The sequence below is a fragment of the Astyanax mexicanus genome, chromosome 6 (assembly GCF_023375975.1).
Source record: "Astyanax mexicanus isolate ESR-SI-001 chromosome 6, AstMex3_surface, whole genome shotgun sequence".
Taxonomy (NCBI): domain Eukaryota; kingdom Metazoa; phylum Chordata; class Actinopteri; order Characiformes; family Acestrorhamphidae; genus Astyanax; species Astyanax mexicanus.
Genome location: NC_064413.1, coordinates 21,094,411 through 21,119,527, shown reverse-complemented (window position 1 = coordinate 21,119,527; position 25,117 = coordinate 21,094,411). Strand labels below are relative to the sequence as shown.

Sequence of the window (25,117 nt, the reverse complement as noted above, 5' to 3'; positions counted from 1 at the left end):
AATATGTAAAATTATTATAATGTAAATATATGTATTTATTTATTTATTTTGAAAGCTTTGGAGTCCCTGTGGATATATCAAATGCAAATTTCTATTTTTGCTAGGAAGCACCCAAATTATACAGGAGTGTTCTATCTGTATAACATTGCTCAAAAGCAACAAATGAAAAACACTGTAATAGTAATAGTAAGTAAGTAACAAAAATATAATAAGAATATAAAGTTTTCTATGCATATTTACATATACATGCACATTTACATATGTTTAATTATGGCCCATTTGTACATCTCATTGTAATGGCTGTAGATATGCCTTGTAACATTATATTAAAAATACATAAACAAATAAATACCTACATAAAACAGAAGGTATGGTGTGGTGTAATCACCAAAAATATGGTTTGTTCCCTGAGGTCAACACTATGCCACAGAGGGGAAATAGGCTCCCTCCCCCCAGTAGCTGAATGTGAAATATATAGTGGTCTATGGGGCAATAAGCACAGTGGCTGAATTACAGAGATCTACAGCCACCCACCGATTCATTCACACGTTAATGTTGGTGTGTGCGTGTTTGTGCACTCATACGAGCTCATTTCTCCAACATAAACCCGACTAAATGTGCCAGTGTGGCAGCCATTGTTCCTGAACTGTAATGTTTTCTGTCTGACCGGTTGTAGCCAATCAGAGCGCGGCGCAGGAAGCAGGAAGTGACGCGACCGCAGCCTCCACCAGTCGGGTAGGTGCTCCTGAAAACGGAAAACTGCCTCTCCGCGTCGTTTTTTTTTTATCCTGTGTTTCTTACTGAAGTCTTTCCTCGATTCTGGTTTAAAGCGGTGAGTACGATTCAGAACACGGGCGCGCTCGCTCACACTGTTTTTTCGGTGTTTAGGGCTCGCGCAGCCCCTACACGCGCTCGTGTTTCTTTACCGTCCGCGCGCAGTGAACAATGTGCGGAGTAAAGCGGCCGCAGGACGCACTTCGCCATGCCAGCCAATTGAGACCGCGCAATTTCAGAACGTGCCTTTTTACTCTATAATATTTAGCCTTTCGTGCGCAGCTTCCGCCTCTATCTATTTTCCGTCACATTATACAGTTATAAATGATAGAGCCGAACTCCTGAAGCGAGTTCTGGCGCTTTGCAGCATGCTGTTTAGTGCGGCGCAGGGACTACTTTCTTCTCCGCCCCTTTAGTCAGATCTGTGAAATTGTACTGCGTGTGCCATTAGGGAATTTCATTATTTATAGAAGCAGAGAGAGACCCACGCTGTATAACTGTTACGTGAATTCTCTCCACTGTTTTACAGTATTTTTATTTTATAAATTTTAACTAATATGTGTTTTGCATAAATTAATTTATTATTTCTGCATGATTTACAGGTATTATTTTTACACAATGGCAGCCACCAGCCTCATTTGCATCAATACAGTACTGCCCTAACCTGTACTGAAGGCTCACAATCGTTGTTTGTAGACCAGCCCCCCTGGAGGTAATTGAAAAGGGGTAGGGGTTAATTGGTGAATTCTGTGGAGGCACGGCATAAGGTGAGTTTTTAGTTTTAAGTCATTTTCTTAATATTAATTTATCTGTAATCCATATTGCTATTATCTTTATTGTATTGAAATGAAAAGATGAAAATTGAATCATGAACTTATAGTGGAGGTAACTGTGAAACTATTAATTCATTAATTTGTTTATTCATTAATTCATTGTCAACTCCCTGTTTGCTCATTGCAGCAAGATGGAGGATGCTGATTTGTTTATGGAGTGTGAGGAGGAGGAGCTGGAGCCATGGCAACAGTTTAACCAGAATGAGCCAGAGGACACACTGGTCACTTCTGAAAGTAAATCGACTGCTGATAAGTGTTTGTATTTTTGTACATTTACAGTCCGTATGTTTATTTTACATGAACATTTAGCGTTAAGCGTTTCTGGTCACAGAGATGATAATGTGACCGATGGTCAACAAAAATGCTCTGTTGAGCTCTGTTGAACTTGTTCATCTTCCTGGACTGGTTTTACAGATTACACTTGAAAGGGAACAACCAGTTTGAAATGGATTTGGGGTGTAGTAAAACATGGTAACAATTATGGACTTTTAGGGATTAGTCCAGCCCCATTTATCCTCAGCATTCCGAAATACAAAGCATTTAGCTGATGCTCCCAATAGGCTTACAATCAGAGATGTATAAAGTTCTATAGACCCCGACCTCAGTAAAAGTACAAGTGCTCTATTAAAACGGTGATTGAGTAGAATTTAAAGTGTTCTTTAAGCACCACACTTTCAGTAGAAGTACTAAAGCATTTTTGTACTTAATTATTTCAAGTAGTTTATTCTAAAATGTACTAAAGTACTGGAAGTAAAAGTACAGTACTGTGTTATGTAGTTATTACAGACAACAGTGGAAAGTTGGCAGACTGATGCTCAATAATGAGCAGCTTTATTAAACCATGTAAAAGTGCAGAGAGAGCATTTACTCTGGCAGTGATGTGGGTTTTAAATTAATCATAATATTTTTATAATTGTAACGGATAATGATGCAGCTCAAAAAAATTATCAGGGAAAAAGTATTAAATTCATTCAAAATATGTAGTGAAGTAAGAGTGGGAAGTGCAAGAGTACTGTAGTGAAGTAGTTCTACTTTGTTACTATACACGTCTGCTTATATAGACAGGGGCATAGCATTGCCCTTGAAAAGAAACACACTATTTTTATACCATTTACATACTTAAAGTAGTTTCATTGGTATTACTGATATAATTGACATTTAAATGAGGCACTAAGTACTTTAAAAGTGTACATCTGAAATGAAGTCAGCTGACAAGCATGAACAGATGGGTAGAATAGGGAAACAGATTACACAGTTAGTTCTGTGGAAATTCTTAAATATTACAGAGAAAATTTTAGCAACCGCTGCTCACAGCCTTGGATACACTACACAACTTTTTTGACTTTTTTTTCTAGAATCTAAACCAGTATGGAGCACAAACTACATGATTGGACATGATGCACCACATGACTCACGTTACCTAGGAGATTCAGATGCCAACATGGAGGGGCACAAGCTTGCTGCTGCAGTTGTTGTTTGTGCTGCCATTTGTGCAGAAGCTGAGAAAACAAAAATGTTTGATAAATTGATGGATTGGGAGACATGGTCAGCATGGTCTCTACACATTATCTAAAGGCTACAAATGAAAAGTGCAGTTAAAACTGGGTTTCTTAAAAAATAATTTCCCATCATGCCCTTGGGGCACAAACGGAAGCAGCTTTTGGCCACATCTGTTTTTGTGTGCAATAGAATACACAGCAGAATCTGGACCTAACCCTGAATAAATGAATGGGAACAGCTGCATCCTGTGTAGTGCTGGAGAAAGCTCACCTATTGGTAATTCAAAGTTTGCATGAGCCAAAACTAAAAGTTTGTGATCAATATTAAACCTGGTTTAGAGATTATGGATATTTTGATGAGCTGACAGAAGCACTGCAACTTATTTGACATTTTAAATATTGCAGTAATGATAAATTTTCATACATTTGGTGTAAGGTCAGAAAATGAATTTACACAAGAGAGCTTATTGCTGCGATATTCATTGCATTGTTTTTAATTAACAGTGGTTTGTACCATTACACTGCTCTGCTTGAGGTAGAGAAGCTTGTTGCATCTTGTCTGTGTGACTCCATATGTCTTTCAAGTAAGATACATTGCGTTCGCTTGATCTAAACCGTTGATCTAAATCCATTTTGCTTTAAAATTTATTTCCTACACATTGGATCTGCATGTGGTGGTGTGTATCTAAATTTCATAGTATATATTTTTTATTAAATAGAATAGATATTTTGGGATGGTTTGGGCCAGATATTGGCCATGTTAGTATCTTAATGATAATTTGCAAACTCCTGGTATCTGCATTGGTGTGATGGCAATTCTTCAAATAGCTTGTTGGTGAGCCCTCAGTGCAGCCAACCCCTACATTTCACCAGAACTAATTCCTATTTACAATTTAGACAGCATATTAAAAAGGGTGTAACTGAACACTGGGAATACAGTTTCGTTCCACCTCATGTACTACAAGCGATGTGAAATGACAATAAAATCTCCTTAAATTCATGATTTCTTCACAGGGTTTAAATTTGGCTAGATGGCTTCAATTTTGTGAAATTCTGAGATTGTATTGTGTTTAATGTTTATTGTTGTTCTCACGTCCACAGAAACTATTATTGGAGCTGAGAATCCAGCTTTGCCCAAACCTGTTGTAATTTCCACCATGCCTCCAGCCACCAATAGCTTAAGTTCAGTCCCATTGATCACCAGTACATGTAAGTGTCAGATATCTCATCTGCTACCATCCTGGCTTTTGTTTTTCTATAACATTTGAGCCATGATTTGATTATTTCTTCCTTTTCTCTTTTTGAAGTGCCTACAGCTGCTGGGATCACTAAAGCTGCACCTGGGCAACAGCTGATTCTAACACAGGGTGCAGGAGGATTGACACCAATGGCTTTGTCGCAGGTTATTCTGCCTGGAGCAAATGCTGCTGGAGGCCAGCCCATTTACTTGACCACACAGGTGCAGTTCTGCTGAACTTTATGTACAGCTCTGGAAAAAAAAATAATTCCACTTCAGTTTCTGAATCAGTTTCTCAGATTTCGCTTTTTAAAGGTATATGTTAGAGTAAAATAAACATTGTTGTGTCATTGTATCAACTACAGACAACATTTCTCCCAAATTCCAAATAAAAAAATTGTAGTCATTTATTTCCAGAAAATGAGAAATGACTGAAATAACAAAGATACAAAGCTTTCAGACCTTAAATAAAGAAAACAAGTTCATATTCATACAATTCAGAAATCAAAAGTTGGTGGAATAACCCTGGTTTTCATGCATCTTGGCATGTTCTCCTCCACCAGTCTTACACACTACTTTTGGATAGCCTTATTCCACGTCTGGTGCAAAAATTCAAGCAGTTCAGTTTGGTTTGATGGCTTGTGATCATCCATCTTCCTCTTGATTATATTCCACAGGTTAAAATTCCAATTTGTTAAAATCAAAGAAACTCATAATTGTAAGTGGTCTTTTATGTTTTTCCAGGTGAAATGAATATGGGATCATCGATTGACTATTGAAAAAAACTGTTAAAAGAGTCGTGCATCATCTGATTGGCTAAAGTGTCTCATTCATTTTGCACTTTTACAGGGGATCCCTGTCCAAAATCTCCAGACTGCTCAGAGCCCAATGAGTATTGTGTTGAACGTGCAGCAGGGCCAAGCTGTCCGACCCATTACTCTAGTCCAAGGTATGGTGTTTCTGTAATTGATGGCTTTTATTTTTGTTTTGTTTGACTATAGTCAGGATAGTATCATGCTACTGGAGGTGTGATCTAGTGAATTATCTTGTTTTGTAATTGAACACAGTCTATACCAGCATTTATTGACATGAATAATCTGTGTATTTGTTTTCTTTTCTTTTTCTTTTTGTTGGTTTCTTTGTTTTCTGCCCATATGGTTTAAGTGTGAACAGAGCTAGATCATTGTAATCCATGCTGAATTAAATTTACACTTTTGAATGTTAACTTCTTTAGTTTATTTTTAAATAAAACTTTTTATTAAAAATGAAAGATTTTAGTGTTTTTGTCATTAACACAGCAGTCTTGTTTTTCTTTAACAGCCCCTGGGACACCTGGGATTTTTAAACCAGCTCAAATAATTACCCAGCAAGCTCCAATGAGGCCTACAACTCAAGTGGTGACCCGGACACAGGCTCCTGGTCCCTTCTCTACCGTGCAGATCCCTGCTACCCTCACCATACGAACCACAGCACCAGTCAGCCAGCCCAGGGTGAAGTTTGTATCCCAGGTCACTCAGCCTTCCGCCACAGCGAGGACCATCCCTATTAACACGCAGACTAAAATTGGTGAGTCAGTAACTTGGTTACAGAGCAGTAATGTAACAGAATTGAAATCTGAGAGTTTTGCTTTAAACCGATGAAGTAATATTTATCTGTATAAATTGTTAAATTAGTTTTTAAATAACACTATAGCAAATAACAAAGTCACTTCGCCCAGTTTTTGTGTTTTATTACTGCAAAACATAAACTAAAATATACCTTAAAACCATATTTCTGTCTATTATGGAAAAAACAAGACCAAGTTTTAATTAAAGGGGACATGAAACAGTTCAAGTATTTAGTATAATTCACAAGATGTATTTTCACTCTAACAAATTTTATAAGTTTAACAGTTGTCAGGGAAACTGAATTAAAATAATAAAAAAATCAAACTGTTATTTTCTTAAGTAAGCGTAGCGCCATCTTGTCCCAGCGCTGAAAGCGAAGGTTGGTTCCCGAACGCCTCACTAACATAAACTACTAGTCTACAGTAATTTATTTCCTCAATAGATAATAAAATCCAAACCAAAAATCAGCAGGGGGCACTTTTGTATTGCCCCTGGGTGTAGTAATACTGGGTATAGTATACTTTTAAAGGGGGAAGAATGAGAAAAAGGTTCACTTTCACTTTCATACCTCGGCCAGCTGTTCTTCAGCGGTGGCTAGCGGTGCTGAAGTGCGAAAATCCTCCTGTTAGCTGCAATGCTAGGGGTTAGGAGCGAGCACTTTCTAGACCAGGACTATGTGGAGGAGAGGGTTTTGAGTCGGGAGCATTAGTGCCGGACAAATAAGCTGAAGTCCGAGGCTTTTTTCCTCCATTTTTATTCTTCCTCTGAACAACTGGGATGTACAGACCGTCCGACTGGAGGTCCTGTAACAGCAGCAGCTGTGAGCCGCACGGAACGAGCCAAACAACGTGCTCACCCAGCAGAGCACCGAGAGGTAACTCACCGAAAGTCTAGATAAGCTAACAGTTAAAAGATAACATAGCTAGCTACTTATCTAGTTATCTTACAATAGCTAGCCAATGCTAGCTAACTAACTAACTAACATTAACTTGATGAAGCTGAGTACCCAGTAAGCCTTCTAACTTCCAAACTGAACGGTTTATCAACCAAACAGCGCCTTGGTGTTTCAATATTCACTTAAATCATGTACGTTTCATTCAGTCTTACTGAACTCTGGACTTTACATGTTAAATGTAAGTTATATAAACAAGCTAGTTAACGGGATGGCAGTAAGTTACCTGCTGTGGACGCGCTGCAGGATTTCTGCACGGCTCCACGTAGAGAGAGAATAGACACCTCCAAAACCTCTCGCTCTCAGAAAAGCATTAAAAAAATTCTTCTCAGGTTTATACAGGAAAGATCTGAGTAAATGCTTCACGTTAGCCAAGTTCAGCTTCGTCTTCATCCATAATCTCCACAAACAATAAGCTCTTTTACGCTAGTTATGTACCTGGGCTCTTCACCAACCAACCTCGTGACGTCACCAGTGCTGCACGGGCAACATGGCGGCGCCCTAGCGCAAACGTAACAAACATAAATATATTATAATTTAGTGTGTAAACATTTTATATTAAAAAAATTCCCCCCAAATAAATTTCATTATATTTAATCCCTTAGAAAACTTGTACAAACTGTAATGTTTCATGTCCTCTTCAGGCCAGTCTTGGCAGAATGCACATCACACATTTGTTCTTATTTTATTACTCTGTTCATTTTGTCATCTGTTGGTCTCATTGCATGCTCTCATGTCTTTGTCAGTGACTGTAAAAGCAGGAGATGGCAACCTGGATGTGCAGAACCTGATGAGTCTTATGAACACTGTCAGTCTTCCTGGCATGGGCCAGCCTCAGACCTTGATTGTCATGAGCAATCAAAAGGCTAATGGTGCTTCCCCTGCTGCCCCAGCCCCCGCTCCTGCCCCCGCTGCTGCCCCTGCTGCTGTCCAGACAAGTGTTCCCGTAACTCAGACCAGTGCAGTGCAAGGTAAATGTATGCATGCTCTCTTATGTGTGATCTGGCTTTCATTTTGGTTTCATGTTTTGCTATTTCATTTTAGGTCATTGATCTAGTAGTTATGCATGAATCCTTATACAACCTGGATGTGTCCAACAGCTTTTTTACTTCCTTTCAGTTAATCCTACAGCACCGTTATACCACACCTGCCCTCGATGCAAAGCAAAGTTCAAAATGGCTGAGGCTCTCCAGGGACATATGTGTGTAAGTATATACATGCACCAATTTGCAACACAAACAGGGGTTTTTTTTTCAGGGAGGTGCTGGAGGATTATTTTTTTTCTGCTTGTTTGTTATTTAGTTCTGCTGTCCGGATGTGACTCGATCCGCCAGCACTGATGCACCTGCAGCGAAGCCTCTGATCGTTCAGAACAAGAGCCTCCCAGTGCAAGTGAAGAGCGAAAGCATAGACAACAGTCCAGAGGAGCCCCAGCCGAGAATTGTGATGTTGGTGGATGACTTCTACTACGGAACTTATGAAGGAAATCGAGTCTATGTAGCCTCAGACAACGAGAAAGGGCCTAGATCATTCAAATGTCTCACCTGTGGAAAAAAGCTGAAGAGCAATATCAGGTCAGAAGCCACTCAATGTATTTTAATAACTAATAGAGCTGTGCAGTATGGTAAAAAATATTGTAACACATTTTGTTTTACATGTATTTGTACAATACATAATATTTATTACACTATTTTCATCCACAGATAAACAGTCTGCACTATATCTGATTAAATAGGACTAATTTAACTGATTTTCTTTGTTATAATTTATGTACAGTATTTTCTTTTTTCTTTAGCAGTAGCAATTTAAACTTTAATTTTGACGTTAATATTTTAGCACTGAGAGGTCCAGCAGACTCGCGTAATAAAATATCAGTAATATTAATTCTATAATTTAATATTGTTGTAGTATTTCATGATAAATGTATTTTTCGATATTTGTTTTGCTGTTGTTTTATTCTTTCAAAAAATCTTGTGAAGTTACTGTAGTTTACAAAAGAGACAAGTTAACAGATTCTTTTGTTTGTATCGAATGATTGAAACTAGTATTTTTTTTAAAGTGAATTAAATATTTTTCAGTGTCTTCATATTGCCAAGAATATTGTTATTGCAAAAATGCCCTCAAATATTGTAATTTTTTGGAGCCTTATCACCCACACCGATTATGTAACACAATTGTTAATGGTGTGATAAATATTGCCATATTACTTATTGATTGTATTACAATTACTATGTCCTAAACATTTTTTGTATAAATATCATTATTTAATGCATTTTCTTTAGTCAGCTATTGCTTGCTTTGCATTCTCTTAGGCTTAGATTGAGAATGCTGTATATCTCAGAAAAGTTTGCATATGTTTGACCTATGGAATGCTTGCTTGTCAGTAATGTCTGGTTAATTGCTGCATCTTCGAACATTTTCTGCTCTTGCAGGCTCATGAACCACATGAAGTTCCATGTAGAGCAGCAGAGTGATGAGGCAGACAAACACACATGTTGCCCACACTGTTTTCGCCAGTTCCCATCTCCGTCTCGCCTTCAGTCCCACGTGGAGAGTGTGCACAACACACGTGTGTCATCTAGTAAGAAAATACCTTTTTTAAGATAATGAACAATTCATTTCAGTTCTTTTGAAAGTAATTGTTTTCTAATGGCTCCTACATTTTGTAAGATTATTTCTGCTTAGTGATTGGCTTGGTTGGTTTTTATTTTATTCTTTTTATTTTTTGTTTGTTTGTGCAGGCAAGTGTAAAATTTGTGAGTGGGCCTTTGAGAGTGAACCTGTTTTCCTGCAACACATGAAGAACACTCATAAACCTGGAGAGATGCCATACGTCTGTCAGGTGAACCACCACCTTTCAAAATTATTATTATTATTAAGAACAGCTTTCCTTCATGATGCGTAATGTGTTTGTTAGTATGTAACAGGGTTCCTGCAGGTCCTTAAAAATTCTTAAAATGTCTTAAATTAAAATCCTGATAGTTGAGGATAGTTAAATTGTTTTAAATTTACTAGAAATTTGCTGTAGGTATTAAATTTGTGTGTTTAATGCCAGTGGGAAAACACAGTGGCCCACCGTCAACATCTAATCTGATCAGAGAACTAACATCAGCGTAGAAATAGCTAATGTTAGCAGCGAGCTAGATAGCATACTAACATTAGCAATGAGCTAGCTAGTTACAGAGGGGAGAACTAAGGTTAGAGGAGAGCTAGCTAGCATTAGTGGTGAGCTAGCTAGTTACCGAGGAAAGAACTAAGCTTAGCGGAGAGCTAGCTAACATTATCAGCGAGCTAGCTAGTTACCGAGGAAAGAACTAAGATTAGCAGAGAGCTAGCTTACATTATCGGGGAGCTAGCTAGTTACCGAAGAGAGAACTGAGGTTAGCGTAGAGCTAGCTAACATTAGCGACAAGCTAGCTACATTACAGCGGAGAGAACTAAGGTTAGTGGAGAGCCAGCTAACTTTAGCGGCAAGCTAGCTACCTTACTGAGGAGAGAATTAAGGTTAGCTAGATAACATGAGCGATGAGCTAGCTAGTTACCAAGGAAAGAACTAAGGTTAGTGGAGAGCTAGCTAACATAAGTGGCAAGCTAGCATTGTTACGGAGGAGAGAACTAAGGTTAGCGGAGATCTAGCTAATATTAGCGGCAAGCTAGCTAAGTTGCAGAAGATTGAACTAAGGTTAGCAAAGAGCTAGCTTATGTTAGCAGGGAGCTAGCATTGTTACAGAGGAGAGAACTAAGGTTAGCGGAGAGCTAACTAACATTAGCAGCAACCTAGCTACGTTACCGAGGAGAGAACTACGGTTAGCGGAGAGCTAGCCAACATTATCGACGAGCTAGCAACGTTACTGAGGAGAGAACTAAGGTAAGCGGAGAGCTAGCTACAGTACCGAGGAGAGAACTAAGGTTAGCGGAGAGCTAGCTTACGTGAGCGGTGAGCAAGATACATACTGACCTTGTCAGCGAGTTAGCAAAGCTTCTGGGAAGATTAGCAGAAGTTTCCAATACAACAAATAATTTTCTCCTTAAAAAAATTAAGACTACATTTTGGGGTCTTAAATTATATTTATTGAGGTCTTAAAAAGCATTAAATTTTGCTTTTAAAATGGTGCAAGAACTCTGTGTAAATCATAAATGCTTTTTGTCAATCCTACATCTTCAGGTGTGTGAGTATCGGTCTTCGTTATACTCTGATGTGCACGACCACTTCCGCACGTGGCACGAGGATACACGCTTCCTGCTCTGTATTTACTGTTTAAAGGTCTTTAAACACTCCAGTACCTACCAGCAGCACTTCTCTCGCCATCAGGTATGCAAGATACCTCTTTAAAGATGTACTGTTGCCAAATATCTGGCACTCTACAGTATGTGTAGTGTGTGATGTTAAGCTATAATGGATGCATATGTAAAGTATTGATTTCTTGTTTGGTTTGCAGAATTCGTCAGTGTACCATTGTAACAAATGCCGACTTCAGTTTCTCGCCACGAAGGAGAAGATTGAGCATAAAGTCAATCACCACAAAACTTTCCGCAGGCCAAGTCAACTGGAGGGGCTTCAGGCTGGGACTAAGGTAAGTGTTTGGTACCTGTGTTTATCTGAAGAATATATTCTTCTTTTTCACTGGAGGTACAAACAGTTCTGGACATAAAAGGTAACTGTTGCTGAGGCTTTTCCATACAGACATGTTTTGGCACTGAATGCTTAGAAACTGTACTAAGCCCAGTTTCCTCAGAATAGTAAGCTAAAAGTACTTTGGGCCATAGAACTGTTCAGTGGGAGGGCTTGTCAACATATGGATCCATTGAAGGGCTAGCCAGGCCATGCTAATGCCACAGTAGTAATGTAAGACAATGTTGGTAACCGGTGTGCTTACAATGTGGTACTGATGTTGGACGAGGCCTGTAGCTGGTGTGTAGGCATCACTATAGTGATGTAGGACATGGCCTGTAGCTGGTGTGTAGGCCTGTAGCCATTTAGAGAACACAGGTCTGCATTTTGCTTTAGTTAGCATATGCTTTGTTTTACTGTTTCCATCAAGTTTGTATGCAATGTAAGACTGAACATACAGCTCTGGAAAAAAATAAGAGACCACTTAAAAATGATGTTTCTTCGATTTTACCAAATTGAAAACACCTGGAATATAATCAAGAAGAAGATGGATCACCTCAAGCCATTAAACCAAGCTGAACTGCTTGAATGTTTGCACCAGTAGTGGCATAAAGTTATCCAAAAGCAGTGTATAAGACTGGTGGAGGAAAACATGCCAAGATGCATGAAAACTGAAAAAATCAGGATAATTCCACCAAATGTTAATTTCTGAACTATTAGTTGAAAACTATTAATATGAACTTATTTTCTTTTGCATTATTTGAGGTCTGAAAACCTGAAGTGGTCTCTTATTTTTTTTCCAGGGCTGTTTCTGATAACAATCTCACAAATTAAGTTATGTGATGCTAATCTTGATGGCAAATTACAGGTCCATATTGTTGTAGAACTAGGTGGCACAGCCTTAATAACTATTTGTCCCTTCATTGTAAAAGGAGCCAATCAGTCTTATTACCAGTTCTCAGTATTCTCAGAGAAACATTCCTTCCATAATGTCATGTTACAATGTTAAAAATAACATGTATCATCATTCCACCTAACATTGTGTTGGTCTTAATTATCTCACTTTACTGTCTAGGTGACCATTAGGGCATATGCAGCAAAGAAAACTGCAGGCCCACTGTCTTCAAAAATCGGTAAAGAGACAACCAACACATCTCAGTTTGGCCAAGCTTCCGCAGGAAATAACCTAAAGCTACTTTCACCACAAAACACTGCAGCTGGGAGGAAACAAGTCAGCAAGATGTACGACTACCTGGTCAAGTTTCAGGAGCAAAGGTAAGTTTACACATACAAGTTAACATGGGCAAAATTGCACAGTAAGCAGCTTCTAGCACTAGAAATTGTAGTTTTTATCCACTAGAAGGAGCTGTTGGATCAAGAAGCAATGCAACTTCAGTCTTTTGGCTTAGTTTACAGTTTCTTTTAAATTAACAGTATTAAGTTAACAGTATCAGTCATAGGAACTTTTTTGTGCATTCTTATGAGCTTGTTTTTAGGATGTATAAGTATGTTTTGTAACAGCACACATTTTATAGTATGTTCCCTTTCAGTAGAAACATTTCATTCTAGTTGGGGTAAATGACTCATAACCAATATATTTATTAACCAATACTAATATTAAGTAATACTAATATTCAGTAACAGAAGTCCGTTAGGTTTTAAACCAACCAAACATAATTTCTCCTTTGTAATACACATCAGTAATTTTTAACATAAAAGCTTGCTTGTGAACATACCATAAACAAGAATCCAGTCAAAGCTCTAAATACAGTAGCCTACACTAATTTGCTTCATTGCTTTTTAGGAGCAAATTAGCTTTTTAGGAGCTTTTTCTAAACATTTATACAAAATCTAAAATGAAATCTAATACATGGATTGAACAGCTCATTCATTTTTTTCTTCTGTAATAAAAAAGAGAAAAGGCGGTTAATATTTTAGGGTCAAAATATCGATGTACCTGTTACAACATTTTTTTTAATGAATTTTACAATTTTGTTCTAGAAATCAGGTCAGAACTAGTTTTATGCAATTTTAAATTGTAAAAGTGTTAAAACAGACCTGTAGATGCAAAAAAATAAATAAATAAATTAAAGGAGCTAGTTTTATCTCCAGCACTAACCCAGCACTTCTACCTTGTATAAATAAGATCAGATGAACAAATACACAGATTCAAACACTGTCCTGTGATGCTCTCAGGATGTCCAGTACATGTCACATAGGAGCTGTCACTACAGTGAAGGACCGAGAGCTGTATGAAACTTTTACATTTTATTTACTTTAATTACTTTATTTCGGGTTAATGTAGGATTAGAGACACATTAGCTTGTGCAATGTTTTAAAGTGAATGCCTGCAAACGTATATAAACAATAAACTGTCAAAATATTTCTGAAATGTTTATTAGGGTTCAAGCACCGAAGGTGCGTAGTTTTTGTTTTTGCTAAGATTCTTCTTCTTCTTCTTCTTCTTCTTCTTCTTCTTCTTCTTCTTCTTGTTCTTCTTCTTGTTCTTGTTCTTGTTCTTGTTCTTGTTCTTCTTCTTCTTCTTCTTCTTCTTCTTCTTCTTCTTCTTCTTGTTCTTCTTCTTATTATTATTATTATTCTTTTTCTCCTGTAAAAACAGTTGTGCAGCCTAAACCGTAAGTCATAGAGAAATTAAACTTGGTAGGTAGATGTAGGATCAGTGCATCTCGGTGGACAACAAAAATGGCACCGATTGGTCAAGTGGTGGTGCTATAAACAAGGAAATTCATTTTTCACAATTTTCTCAATAACTCAAAAACCATAAGACCTACATTCAAAATTCTTTTTTTGATGGATTCCTTGGGTCAATACCAACAACTTTCCAATTTGGACCATGCACTTCCGTCTATATAGATTTTGTGCTAATTTGCATAATATGCAAAACCTACTTTTGCAAACTAGTCCTAGGAATTTTGACCAATCCTGGCATGTTTGGTATCAAAACACTCGTGAGAGCATGCGCTTCAATATTCATTAAGAAAAAGTTGAAATATGTAAACAATATGGCCGCAATATGCAAATTAGTCCTTCCGGATATATGCCCCATTCACTTCAAGAGGTAAATTTGGAGCACTGTTTCTCAGCAACCGTGCAACCTAGCAAGTTGAAACTTTGCATGCAGAATCTATCATACAGCCTCTAAAGGATGTTCAAAGGGCAACTTAATCAATCAACATGTCTGAACACCATCAGCCAATCAGCATTCAGCAGACATTTTGGCAGGCTGAATGTTGCCCAATCTGGATGATATTTGGCAGTTATGTTCAGGTGGAGACACTGTAGTGACCTGCAAAGTGCTGAAACAATCCGCCCACTGGGGGGCGCTGTTCCAAAAAAACGAGTATATGTCAATCATGCTGTACTATTTTGACATCTAATTGTTTTTGCCATATTTAGTACAGTGGCTCTGACAAATTTCTCTATACAACTATGTTTAAAAAGTGCTTTGTTCATTCATAATTGCTAATTGTTTGAAAATAGCTATATTGAAACTACTCTCTGGATATTTGGCCTATCACCTCCATTTCAGTCTTGCTGCACACTGTAGAGTCTCTAGGTAAATGTTCATTAAAAATATTTGTGAAAATTTCACATACAATACTCTCCAGGCATCAAGCAATCTGTGCGTACTTGGAATTTCTAACCTAAATTGCTGTAACTCTGCAGTATTTGCTGTAATCTCACAATGTTAAAGACCTCTGTACAATATCACTCTGATGAAGCGCCATTTAATACAGAACTAGATTAAGAATAACTTGACATTACATGTCATATCAGAACATTCACTCCTTTGTGCCTCTTCTCAACATTAATAACAGGTGAAAGACTTTTGATCATTTTAAATGTGACAGAATGTCTCCAATTGTGTTAGACCTTCTTACACATCACCATCCTATGCTCTAGTAGGCACCATTGTGCTAGTTGGTGCTTGATGAAGCGCCATTTAATTCAGAACTAGATTTATAATAACTTCGTAATTACATGTCATATCAGAACATTCACTCCTTTGTGTTAATTTAAACTTGTTTGGTCAAACATTTCAGCTTGTTCTGCAAAGGTTCAAAAGTCAATCTGAATACCACTTTGTGAACATTCTGGTTGAAGCCACCTGATCAATACCAATAACATGTAGACACCTTTTGACTAGTTCTAACTCACTTAATGAATATCCTACAAAGTTCACTAGATTTACATGTGAATTTAAGCACTGATCAGGTTGAAAGGCCTCTGCTCAACATTAATAACAGGTGAAAAACTTGATAATTTCTAAATGTGACAGGGCATCTCCAATCATATTAGACCTTCTTACACATCACCATTCAATGCTCCAGTAGGCACCATTGTGCAAGTTGGTGCTTGAACCCGATGATTGCCGCTTGCGGCTATATTTATTATTATTATTATTATTATTATTATTATTATTATTATTATTATTATTATTATTATTATTATTATTATTATTATTGTTATTATTGTTTTACCTTGAAGAATAAACAGCTTGGTGTCATGTGTTTGGGTTTAATGCATGAATGAAAGAATGGAATTGTTTGTCTTGTTCCCAGTGGATTAAGCAGTTATGAAAGTTATTGATTTGAATTATCTGTCTATAGCTTTAGGACAAATTGGTTGAAAATCATGTTTCTTGTGCCCTTTTTTCAGAGTATTGTTTGGGAGACAGAAGTGTGTAGAGTGCACCTTTGACATCCCAGACTTTGCCAATCACTATCCTACCTATGTCCACTGCTCACTGTGCCTGTACAGTACATGCTGCTCCAGGGCATACGCTAACCACATGATCAAGTGAGTGAAGTTACAACCCTGTTTTCATCTGAAATTAACTTAAAACTCAGCACACAGTTCTCATGGATAATTCTAGCCACCACATCGCTGTCCACTGCAGAGTGTGTATAATATAATGCCTTCTATAACATATTCATAGCACAAACACGGCACTGTGGATTGAGAATGCTAAATGCCTGAATGATTTCAGAAATTAAATGCCATCCATCTGGTCTAGGCTATCAGGCCTTGTTTGAAATCTGATAATTCACTTTGCCTTGCCATGAGCACTTGCAACACCTCATATATTATATTGGTGTGGCATGTCATTGTATGTAGCATATTATAATATCTGTTAAAAGCTAGTGATATCTGCAGTTATTCTTGCCCAGAATATTACTGGTAACATTTGTTTTTGTAATTTATTTTAGCTATCACGTTCCAGGCAGAATTCATAAATCCCGCACTAAGAAGGTGACTGTCAGGTAATGTTTATATCTTCCACGCTTGTGTACTGTATGTTCTTTTGTCAAACAGAAAAATATCAAATTAAAAGGCTTAAATTTACTTTTAAGAACTGACTTTGTTTTGCAGTTGGTTAAAGCTGACGTGTGCATGTTGTAACTACACGACTACTCAGGGAGACCTGATGGCTAAGCACCTGGTCCAGTTCCCAGATCACCATCACTGTGCCTTTTTCATGAAAGGTGAGTGTACTCGCAAGCCTTTAATGTATAAATATGTAAAGCAGTCTGCAAGTAACTGGGCATCAGCCCACTATTTTTCTTGTTTTGATCTGCCATTAAACATAAATTTATTTGTGGGCCAAACATGAATGAGTTTTTAAAATGCAAAGGCTTTAAGGGTACCTGAAAGTAAATTTAAGAACAAGGTATGGAGTCTGTGAGACCTACTGGTTTTGAAGGAAAACACAGATCACAAGATTACACTTATTAGATTCTTCCTTCTTATTTTGTACAGCAAAAGCCAGTTTGAAATAAATAAAGACTTAAGCTCTAAGAAGTAGTAGTTCCCCCTTACTGTGGGATGACTCACACACTGACTTTAACCTTAAAATGCCCAATGTACATTAATGTACATTTTAATTTTGTTTAAAAACAGTAATTTTATTTTATTTCAGTTTTATTTAATTTTTTTATACTTCAATATCTATTTGAAATAATTAAAAGTTAACTGTAAAATTATTTAATCACATTATTATTATTTTATCAGTAGCATTAAATGATCTTACATGACAGAAATAATTGGGAGAAACAATATTACTAAGACAGTATATCATCCAAAAATTGAGTATCGTCACAGGCCTAAAATTAACATGTATTAAAAACAAAACAAAAAACATTAGAATTATACAATGGGTGTGTGGTGTAGGTGTCTACCTAAGCGTACAAATATTATCTCAGTCATTTACATGAAGAGAGACAGCCAGAAGCCTTAAGAATATCTAGTATTTAGAGTAAAGTATTTTTCTGTCATTTCCAGGGGTGCGCCATATAATATTTTACACAATAACAATATGAAACCTGAAATCTAAATGATTAAAACCATTATGATAAATAAAACTGTAACATGTAATTCTGTTGCAGTACTAAAAAATTCAGCTCCTAAAATTAAAAAAAAATTTTTGGTATTTGTCATTACCAAGAATATTATTGCCATATCGCCCCCTGCTGTTAATTGCAAAAGGACTGTGTTCCAAGTAAATGCCATGCTTCTGAACTAAATATTGATTTAAAGGGCTAACAGTAGGGCTGGGCGATTATTGTTTAAAAAAACTTGATATTCTTTAAATATAATAATTTTCAATTGTTTTTTTTAGTTCTTACAGAACATCAACATTTCAACAAACAGTGATGCACAAGCTATTGTTTCCTTTACATTTAACAAGATTTATATATATTTTTTAAATAATTTTGCAAAGTAAAACATTTTAGTAAAGCATTCAAAGTGTAAATTAGCTAGTTTTATCTCCAGCACTAACCCAGCATTCCTACATTCTGTAAATAAAATTGATCAGATGAACAAATATGCCGCAAACATAGCCTTGTATTTCATTAAATAAAAAGTGTAAAATATGAAAATCACTGCCACAAGTTTTTGTTTTTTTGTTTTTTTACATGTTTCTGTTCAAAGCAAATGTCTATCTACTGGAATTATCACAGCTTCTAGATGTAAAGATGTATGATCTAGATGATTATATTTTGAAAATGAAAACATTCATTTGATTTATCAAAATAATTTAATTAACCAGCCCTAACTAACACATAACTAGGCACATATGAATTGCTTAAGTATTAAGCATAGTTAGGTAGAGTAGTAATGGTCATATGCCCCCAGAAAAGATCACTAACAGTGTGTTTGTGTGATCTCACTCCTCCTCTACAGGTTGTCTAGAGACTGATATTGAGTTTTGCCAGGAGGTTGAGGAGCAGGAGAAGAAGGAGAAAGAAAAGGAGGAGGAAGAGGAGGAGGGAAAAAAGAAGGAAGAGGAAGAGAAGAAAGAGAAGGAGATGGATAAGGAGGAGTTTGAAGAGAAGAAGGAGGAGCCTCAGCAGCAGGAGGAGGAGATTATGGAGGGGTTACCAATGGAAGAAGCTAGTGATGTTGAGACAAATCTTGAGCCTGACTGGCTGTCTATGGAGAGCTGGAAGGTTCCAGATGATGAAGAATCAGTGCCAGAGTTTACAGACAGCTGTGGAGCGCAGCATGTCACGTCCAAGAGCAGCGATGTCCTTGAGTATTTCCAGCAAAGTTTCCCTGACAAGCTCATCGACCAAATTGTCTTTGAGACTAATGCTTTTGCCAAATATCGGAAATCTCAAGGCAATGGAGACCCAACTTGGTGCCCTTTGACCGTTGAAGAAGTCAAGGGCTTCATAGGCCTTTGTATCCTGATGGGTGTTCAGTCTCTTCCTGAACTAGACATGTACTGGTCCTGGAAGCATTACCACAGCTGTACCACCTTCTACAGGACCATGTCCATTGCACGCTTCAAGCAGATCAGGTCTCATATTCGAATGAGTAGCATGCTTGTTGAAGATGACAACCACCCTGCAGACAAACAGTTTTTTTTCAAGCAAATGCTAAAAATCCTAGAAGCAAGCATGAAGGAAGCATACAAGCCAAACAGATGTTTGACCATTGATCGGGCCTTGCTGCCAACCCAGGAGAAAGGAGCTGACAGGGACGATCACGCAGATTCTCAGCCACGAATATGGCTGTTGTGTGACTCGAAATCTGGATACTGTCATAAACTGGTAATCCTGACAAAACAGGAGAAGCACACGGACTTGGGAAGCATGGTTGTGCCTTGTCTTGTGGACGGTTTGGAAGGAAAACATCACCAGATTTTCATATCTAGCCATCTGGCAAGTGTTCCACTCATGAAAAAGTTATACAAAAAGAACATATACTGCTCCAGCTCTATCCCCACTCGTTGTCCAATCCTCCCTGTGGACTTCTGGAGCCAGCCCCCACTGGAGAGCCCTGGGAACTTCATTCAATTCAAGCATCCTCCAGTACTGTATACCAGATGGAAGGATGCAAAGGAGATGAACTGCCTTTCCACAAATGCGGTGGCTGGCCATCCTGACACAGTGTGGAGAAAGTCCATGAACAAGGCAGGTGAACTCGACACCATCTCAAGACCACTGGCTTTTAAGCTGCTTCAGGATAACATGCGTGGTGTGGACATCTGTAATCAGCTGCTGGCCTGCAACCAGCTGGGTGGATTGGTCCTGGACACCAACTGGCGTCGCCTCTTCTGGTTTCTTGTCAATTTAACTGTCATCAACTCCTTCATCATACTGCGAGAGACGCGAAAAGGCAACCCACCCCCATGGCTTCCAGGGGGCCACTTCTCTCAGGCTGACTATCGTAAACGCCTAGGATACCAGCTTGCCAAGTGTGCTGAAAAGGAAGCTCTCCAGAAGAAAGTGCTCGCTGACCGGGCTCAGCAAAGAAAAAATGAGGGTAGGTGTTTCTGAGGTTTTTCAGGGGGTCAGGCAGAATTTAGCTAAACTTGCATGTAAGAGCAGAAGATTGCAACCTAAAGAAACGGTGTCATGAGTGTGTCTGTGGCTGCACTGCATGCTGTGTCAACCTGTGCAAGGGTCCTTGCTGCTTCTGGGACTACCATGGTTTCTTTGCAGCTTTATGCATCAGTGTGTGTTGGTGGGTGGGGGAGTATGTGTGTGAGTTATGCAGCCTAACAGAACATTCATTCATTTTATGCATCCGTTTTATTACTGTTGGATAACATTTGTTCTCTTAATAATTTTCTTCTTTTTCTCAACAGGTAACCCCTCAATTGGATTTGTGGAGCATAAGAGGTAAATGTTTTGTTGTTTTCAGTAAATTTGCATGTGCTGTCAAACTTACCTTGACCTCACTACCATATAAAAAAACCCTATAGAATACGTGGACATTAGAAACATTTATGATTTGCATTAAATTATTCAATTATCCCATTTCAAATACATGTTTGATATAGAAAAAATAATTCGCTTATAAAAGCACCAGCATTAGAATAACTACAAATACAAATGACCTAGATTTGATTAAAACTGCTTACATATTTTTTTATGTAACCTAAATCAGATCTCAGTCTTTGTATACACCATAGACCACTTCAGTTGTGTCATTATTTTGTAGTCGGCGCCACTTTGTTTATGCCAATATTTGGGGTTTCCATGTCAAAGTGGCTTTTGTATATGGCCAAAATAAATTGACTTTTCAAAAACCTGCCTCTATCACATTCTGTGGTAAAATATGTTCAGAACCCAGTATGTTTTTTTTTCTGTGCACATTTTGCTCTTAAACAACACTGAATTCTCTGAATTTAAAAATGTAGCTTTAAGCTAATGCTAAAAAGCACTGAACTGACCTTACAGCACAGCAGCAGAGAACGAGAGGGGGCCAGTGGAAATATTGGAAATAGTGGATTATTATTTTTCCTCACAGAGGATCATTTAAGCATTCAGGGAAGTGAAAACAGTTTCTGTCTGGTGATGTTCTGCAGTGTAGCCTTTGTGTTTAAGATTTAAAAGGAAAATAATAGATAAAGAAAGCATTAGCTGCTAAGTGGTTCTCTGTCCTGGTTCAGAAACAGCGCTTCACAGTGGATTTATTATTTAATCACGGTCATTGGTTTATATAAATTACAGCACACCTGATCCAAATACTCAACTAACAACTACCTATCTGCCCTCGCTAAAACAAGCTGAGTGTGTTACAGCAGGAAAACAGGAAAACAAGCAGGACAGTGTTACTCCAAAACCACAGAGCTAGCCTAGCCTAGCTAACTGAAGCACCAGTAAGAGTCTAAAGGGTAAAAAGGCTTAATATGTGATTTCTTTTTTTTTTCTAAACCTATTATAAAGAAAAATCTTAACGTTGCTTAATGTACTAAAACAACAAGCCAGAAACACCAAACTTCTCTAATTTATGCATAATAAACTTAATCATTCTTAAGATGAACAAACCACTGTAACCCACATTGTTAACCCGATGTAAAATTTCAGAGTCACTGGGGAGTAAACAGGCTGGCTGAGTGAATCTTGAACAGCACAACAAATTATGTAATTTGAGTTTGATGGTCCTGTTGGTGGTTTGTCAGTATTATCAGGGTAGTCTGTCAGTATGATTATAGCTCATATTGTCAGAGTAGCATGTAGAACAGCGTAGAATCTGCTTCTTTAATTAAACACACCACTCTTTTTGGCTACACTGGTAAAGCTGCAGGGTTTATTCCTGGTTCTGGAGTAACGCTGTGCTGCTTGTTTTAGTGATGTCCTGCTGTAACATAACCAGTTTGCCTCAGCTGGGTGTAATATGCTGTAAACATATGACCGGAGTTCGCTGGTGTTGCGCCAACTCGAGTGCGCTCGCATTTTCTGCTGCTGTGCTGTGTGAGGTCAGTTCAATGCACTGTAGCGACTCTTAAACAATCTAATAATTCTGAGGATCTAGTGTTCAGGAGGAAAATGTGCACAGAATAAAACGTTCAGGGTGCTGAACATATTTATCATAGAATGTGATATAGGCCAGTTTAAAAAAAAAAAAAAGGCCATTCATTTTAGACATACAAAAGCTGCTTAGACACGGAAACCCCAAATATGGGCGTACAAAGACTACAGAATGACTCATGACTGCAGGGGTCTATTAGGCACCTGTTTTTTTTTATAAATCCATACTTAATTTGCTGGTTTGCATAGAAACAACTCCAGTTGAAAAACCTGTCCTATATTCTATTCCACCTTCATAAAATAAAATTGCTGTCATCATTTGCCAGTGTGCGGGAACAGGTCTACAAAAAACCTGTTGCATGTACTATGAACTTTGTAGTCTTTGCTCAATTGTAAAATTTCCTTATGTAAACTTTTGTCTTTTTTCAGAGAAAGCATTCCCCCTGCCCTGGGCTCCAGCACTCCCCGAAGCATTGCTCGTGGCTCGTCAGTAGATGAATCTGCTACATCAATGGAAGCATCCTCTATGCAGGATGAAGACCTCGATCAGGAATTGGCCCCTCTGGAGGGCTCAGATTCAGAATTTGAGACAGACGACAGTAGTCAGGAAGAGCCCCCTAGGACAAAAGATGGGCCCAGAGAAAATCCAATTTCTCCAAAGACCAGTATAGAAAAAGAGGAGACTCTGTCTGTTAGGCAGCTCAGAATACTACTGTTCGCCTTGTGCTCTGGGATCAAGAAAGCAGCCAAAGAAATGAACACAAACCCTCAGCTCATCAAAGCCTGGCTTCGAGACAAAGAGAAAAGACTGGACCAGGAGGGTCTAGGCAACAGCAGTAAAGAGGCTATAGAGCGTTTAGTGGAGTGGGTGTTGGTTGAGCGAGAGCAGCAGCGTATTGTCAATGAGAAGAACCTCTTCCAGAAAGCCTCAGAGATCCACATGCAAACTTCTCAGAGCAGTTCCTTCCGGATTTCGTACGAGTGGGCAGTGAGCTTTATGCTGAAGCATAAGCTTGGTCTGCAAAGTCCTGTCATGATGCTGTCCTATCATCAGCTTCCACGCAGCATGGAGGAAAACTGCCTCCATTTTACTGGCTTTGTACAGAGACAGATACAAATGCACAGTGTACCTCATTCTGCTGTCGGGGCCATGGATGAACTTTCTGTTTTTGTTGACTTTGATTCACTCGTTGAAGCGAACAGCACTTCCAGAGAGGCTGCCTTTCGGTTAGAGGGTAGAGAGAAACCTTGGATGAATATTTATCTTTCGTCAATGGCAGATGGTACGATGCTGCCTACATTCCTGTTTTTAAAAGGCACCCCTTTTAGCAAAAGTTTGCCCGATTCCCTTCTTCTTGAATCGCGAGTTTATGGTTTTTCCGAGAACGAGGAGCTAGAAATCTGGAATTCTCGTGTGTGGCAGCAGCATTTAAACTCACAAAATGGGAGTAAGACCATACTAGCTATGGATGGCCATCATAGCCACATGTCTGAAGGCTTTGTGTCCACTATGAGTGGAACCAAAACCTTGCCGGTCATTATTCCACCTGGGTGCACTGGCCAGCTACAGCCTTTGGAGATGTGTGTAAATCCTGTGCTAAAGAAGTTCTTGCTAGCTCGCTGGTCGCAGTTTGCCAACCAACAAACCAAGGTCACACCTGTAGGCTTGGCACAGGTCCTGGTGACCTGGCTTGATGAGTTCTTGGCTTGTTGTTCAGGCAGGCCTGAGCTGATTAAGCACTCTTTCTGCCTTTCTCATGTAATAGCTGAGCAAGAGGAATGTAAGAAGGAAGCTAATGCGCAGTTGGAGCTAATAAATAAACTGACAGAAGCCTTGCTTGGACCAAAGGCAGTAGAATCCGAGGTCCTATCTGAAGATGAGTCTATGGAGACATGTGTTGAGGGTGCAGTGGAGGCAAATACCAGATTAATCACTGAGAAATCACCACACACAAAAGAGTATGTTAAACAGGCAGAGTCAAAAACAGCTGGTCATGAAGCAGAGACAAAGAAAAAGGAGACTGAACAGAAAGCACAGGAAAGTATGCATGAAAATTTGGATGACTCAAGTGAGACAACTTCAAATTCTAGCTCTTCCCCTGCTCCACATACCCTTCCACTGTCACCATCTCAGCTTCCTGAGGAAGAGGAGCTTATAGAACCAATTCAAGACTCTGATTCGTCTGTAACAGATGTATCTGATGGCTAATCTGCTGTATGATTGCTCAGAAGTATGGTACCATATTATGCTGTAATTTACAACAAAGATTAAAGAGCTTTAGTGCTACTTGAAAGCATCTCTAGATCTTTGTGCACTTGCTTGTTTAATAACTAATGTATTTTGGGGTGGGATGGTATCTTGATACATTAAAAGTTGTAAAAATGTAGCTCTATGTCAATTTAAGATGTAGTTTGGGGTGAACATGGCTTTTTACTGTTAATATTTGTATTATATTTCCAACATTGTAACTATTCATTGATGGACTGAAATCTCTTGTTCATAAACATTTGTTTCTATTCCACTGTTTCGTCTCTGTGTGACTGAAGTAACAGTAATAACAAATGTGTCTTAAAATGTGGCCCAGTTTGCATTTTTTCATTTTTGAACCAAATCAGAGAAAAATTTAAGGATGCGGTTTTGGTGAAAATTTCGACCATTCGCGAAACCTTGTTTTTCTACTATAAATGACTCAAACGAGTGGAAAAATGCATGGGCATGGTAAATTGGATCAAATTTTGCTCAGATATGCGACAAAATGCTTTTTTCCATTTTTCACCAAAATCAGAAAAAAACTTAAGGATGCGGTATATTGTTT

The 25,117-nt window shown here is 38.3% G+C and overlaps 1 protein-coding gene across 3 annotated transcripts; it reads left to right on the top strand.

Moving 5' to 3' along the window:
* The first annotated feature begins 718 nt into the window (after positions 1–718).
* pogzb (pogo transposable element derived with ZNF domain b) lies at positions 719–24,818 on the top strand. 3 transcript variants are annotated; one of them, XM_049480420.1, is made up of 21 exons: positions 719–832; positions 1,377–1,541; positions 1,735–1,841; positions 4,208–4,315; positions 4,414–4,565; positions 5,193–5,292; positions 5,664–5,909; positions 7,649–7,873; positions 8,022–8,107; positions 8,205–8,476; positions 9,335–9,483; positions 9,644–9,744; positions 11,068–11,214; positions 11,342–11,476; positions 12,590–12,789; positions 16,195–16,335; positions 16,746–16,799; positions 16,909–17,021; positions 18,721–20,307; positions 20,633–20,666; positions 22,731–24,818. In XM_049480420.1, the coding sequence occupies exons 3-21, from the start codon at positions 1,739–1,741 to the stop codon at positions 24,508–24,510; spliced, it is 5,733 nt and encodes a 1,910-aa protein (XP_049336377.1). In that variant the 5' UTR covers positions 719–832; positions 1,377–1,541; positions 1,735–1,738; the 3' UTR covers positions 24,511–24,818. The 3 variants fall into 3 exon arrangements, with proteins under 3 accessions (XP_049336377.1, XP_049336378.1, XP_049336379.1); XM_049480421.1 differs by lacking the exon at positions 719–832 and adding an exon at positions 1,129–1,273; XM_049480422.1 differs by lacking the exons at positions 719–832; positions 1,377–1,541 and having other exon boundaries at positions 1,748–1,862.
* The last annotated feature ends 299 nt before the right edge of the window (positions 24,819–25,117 follow it).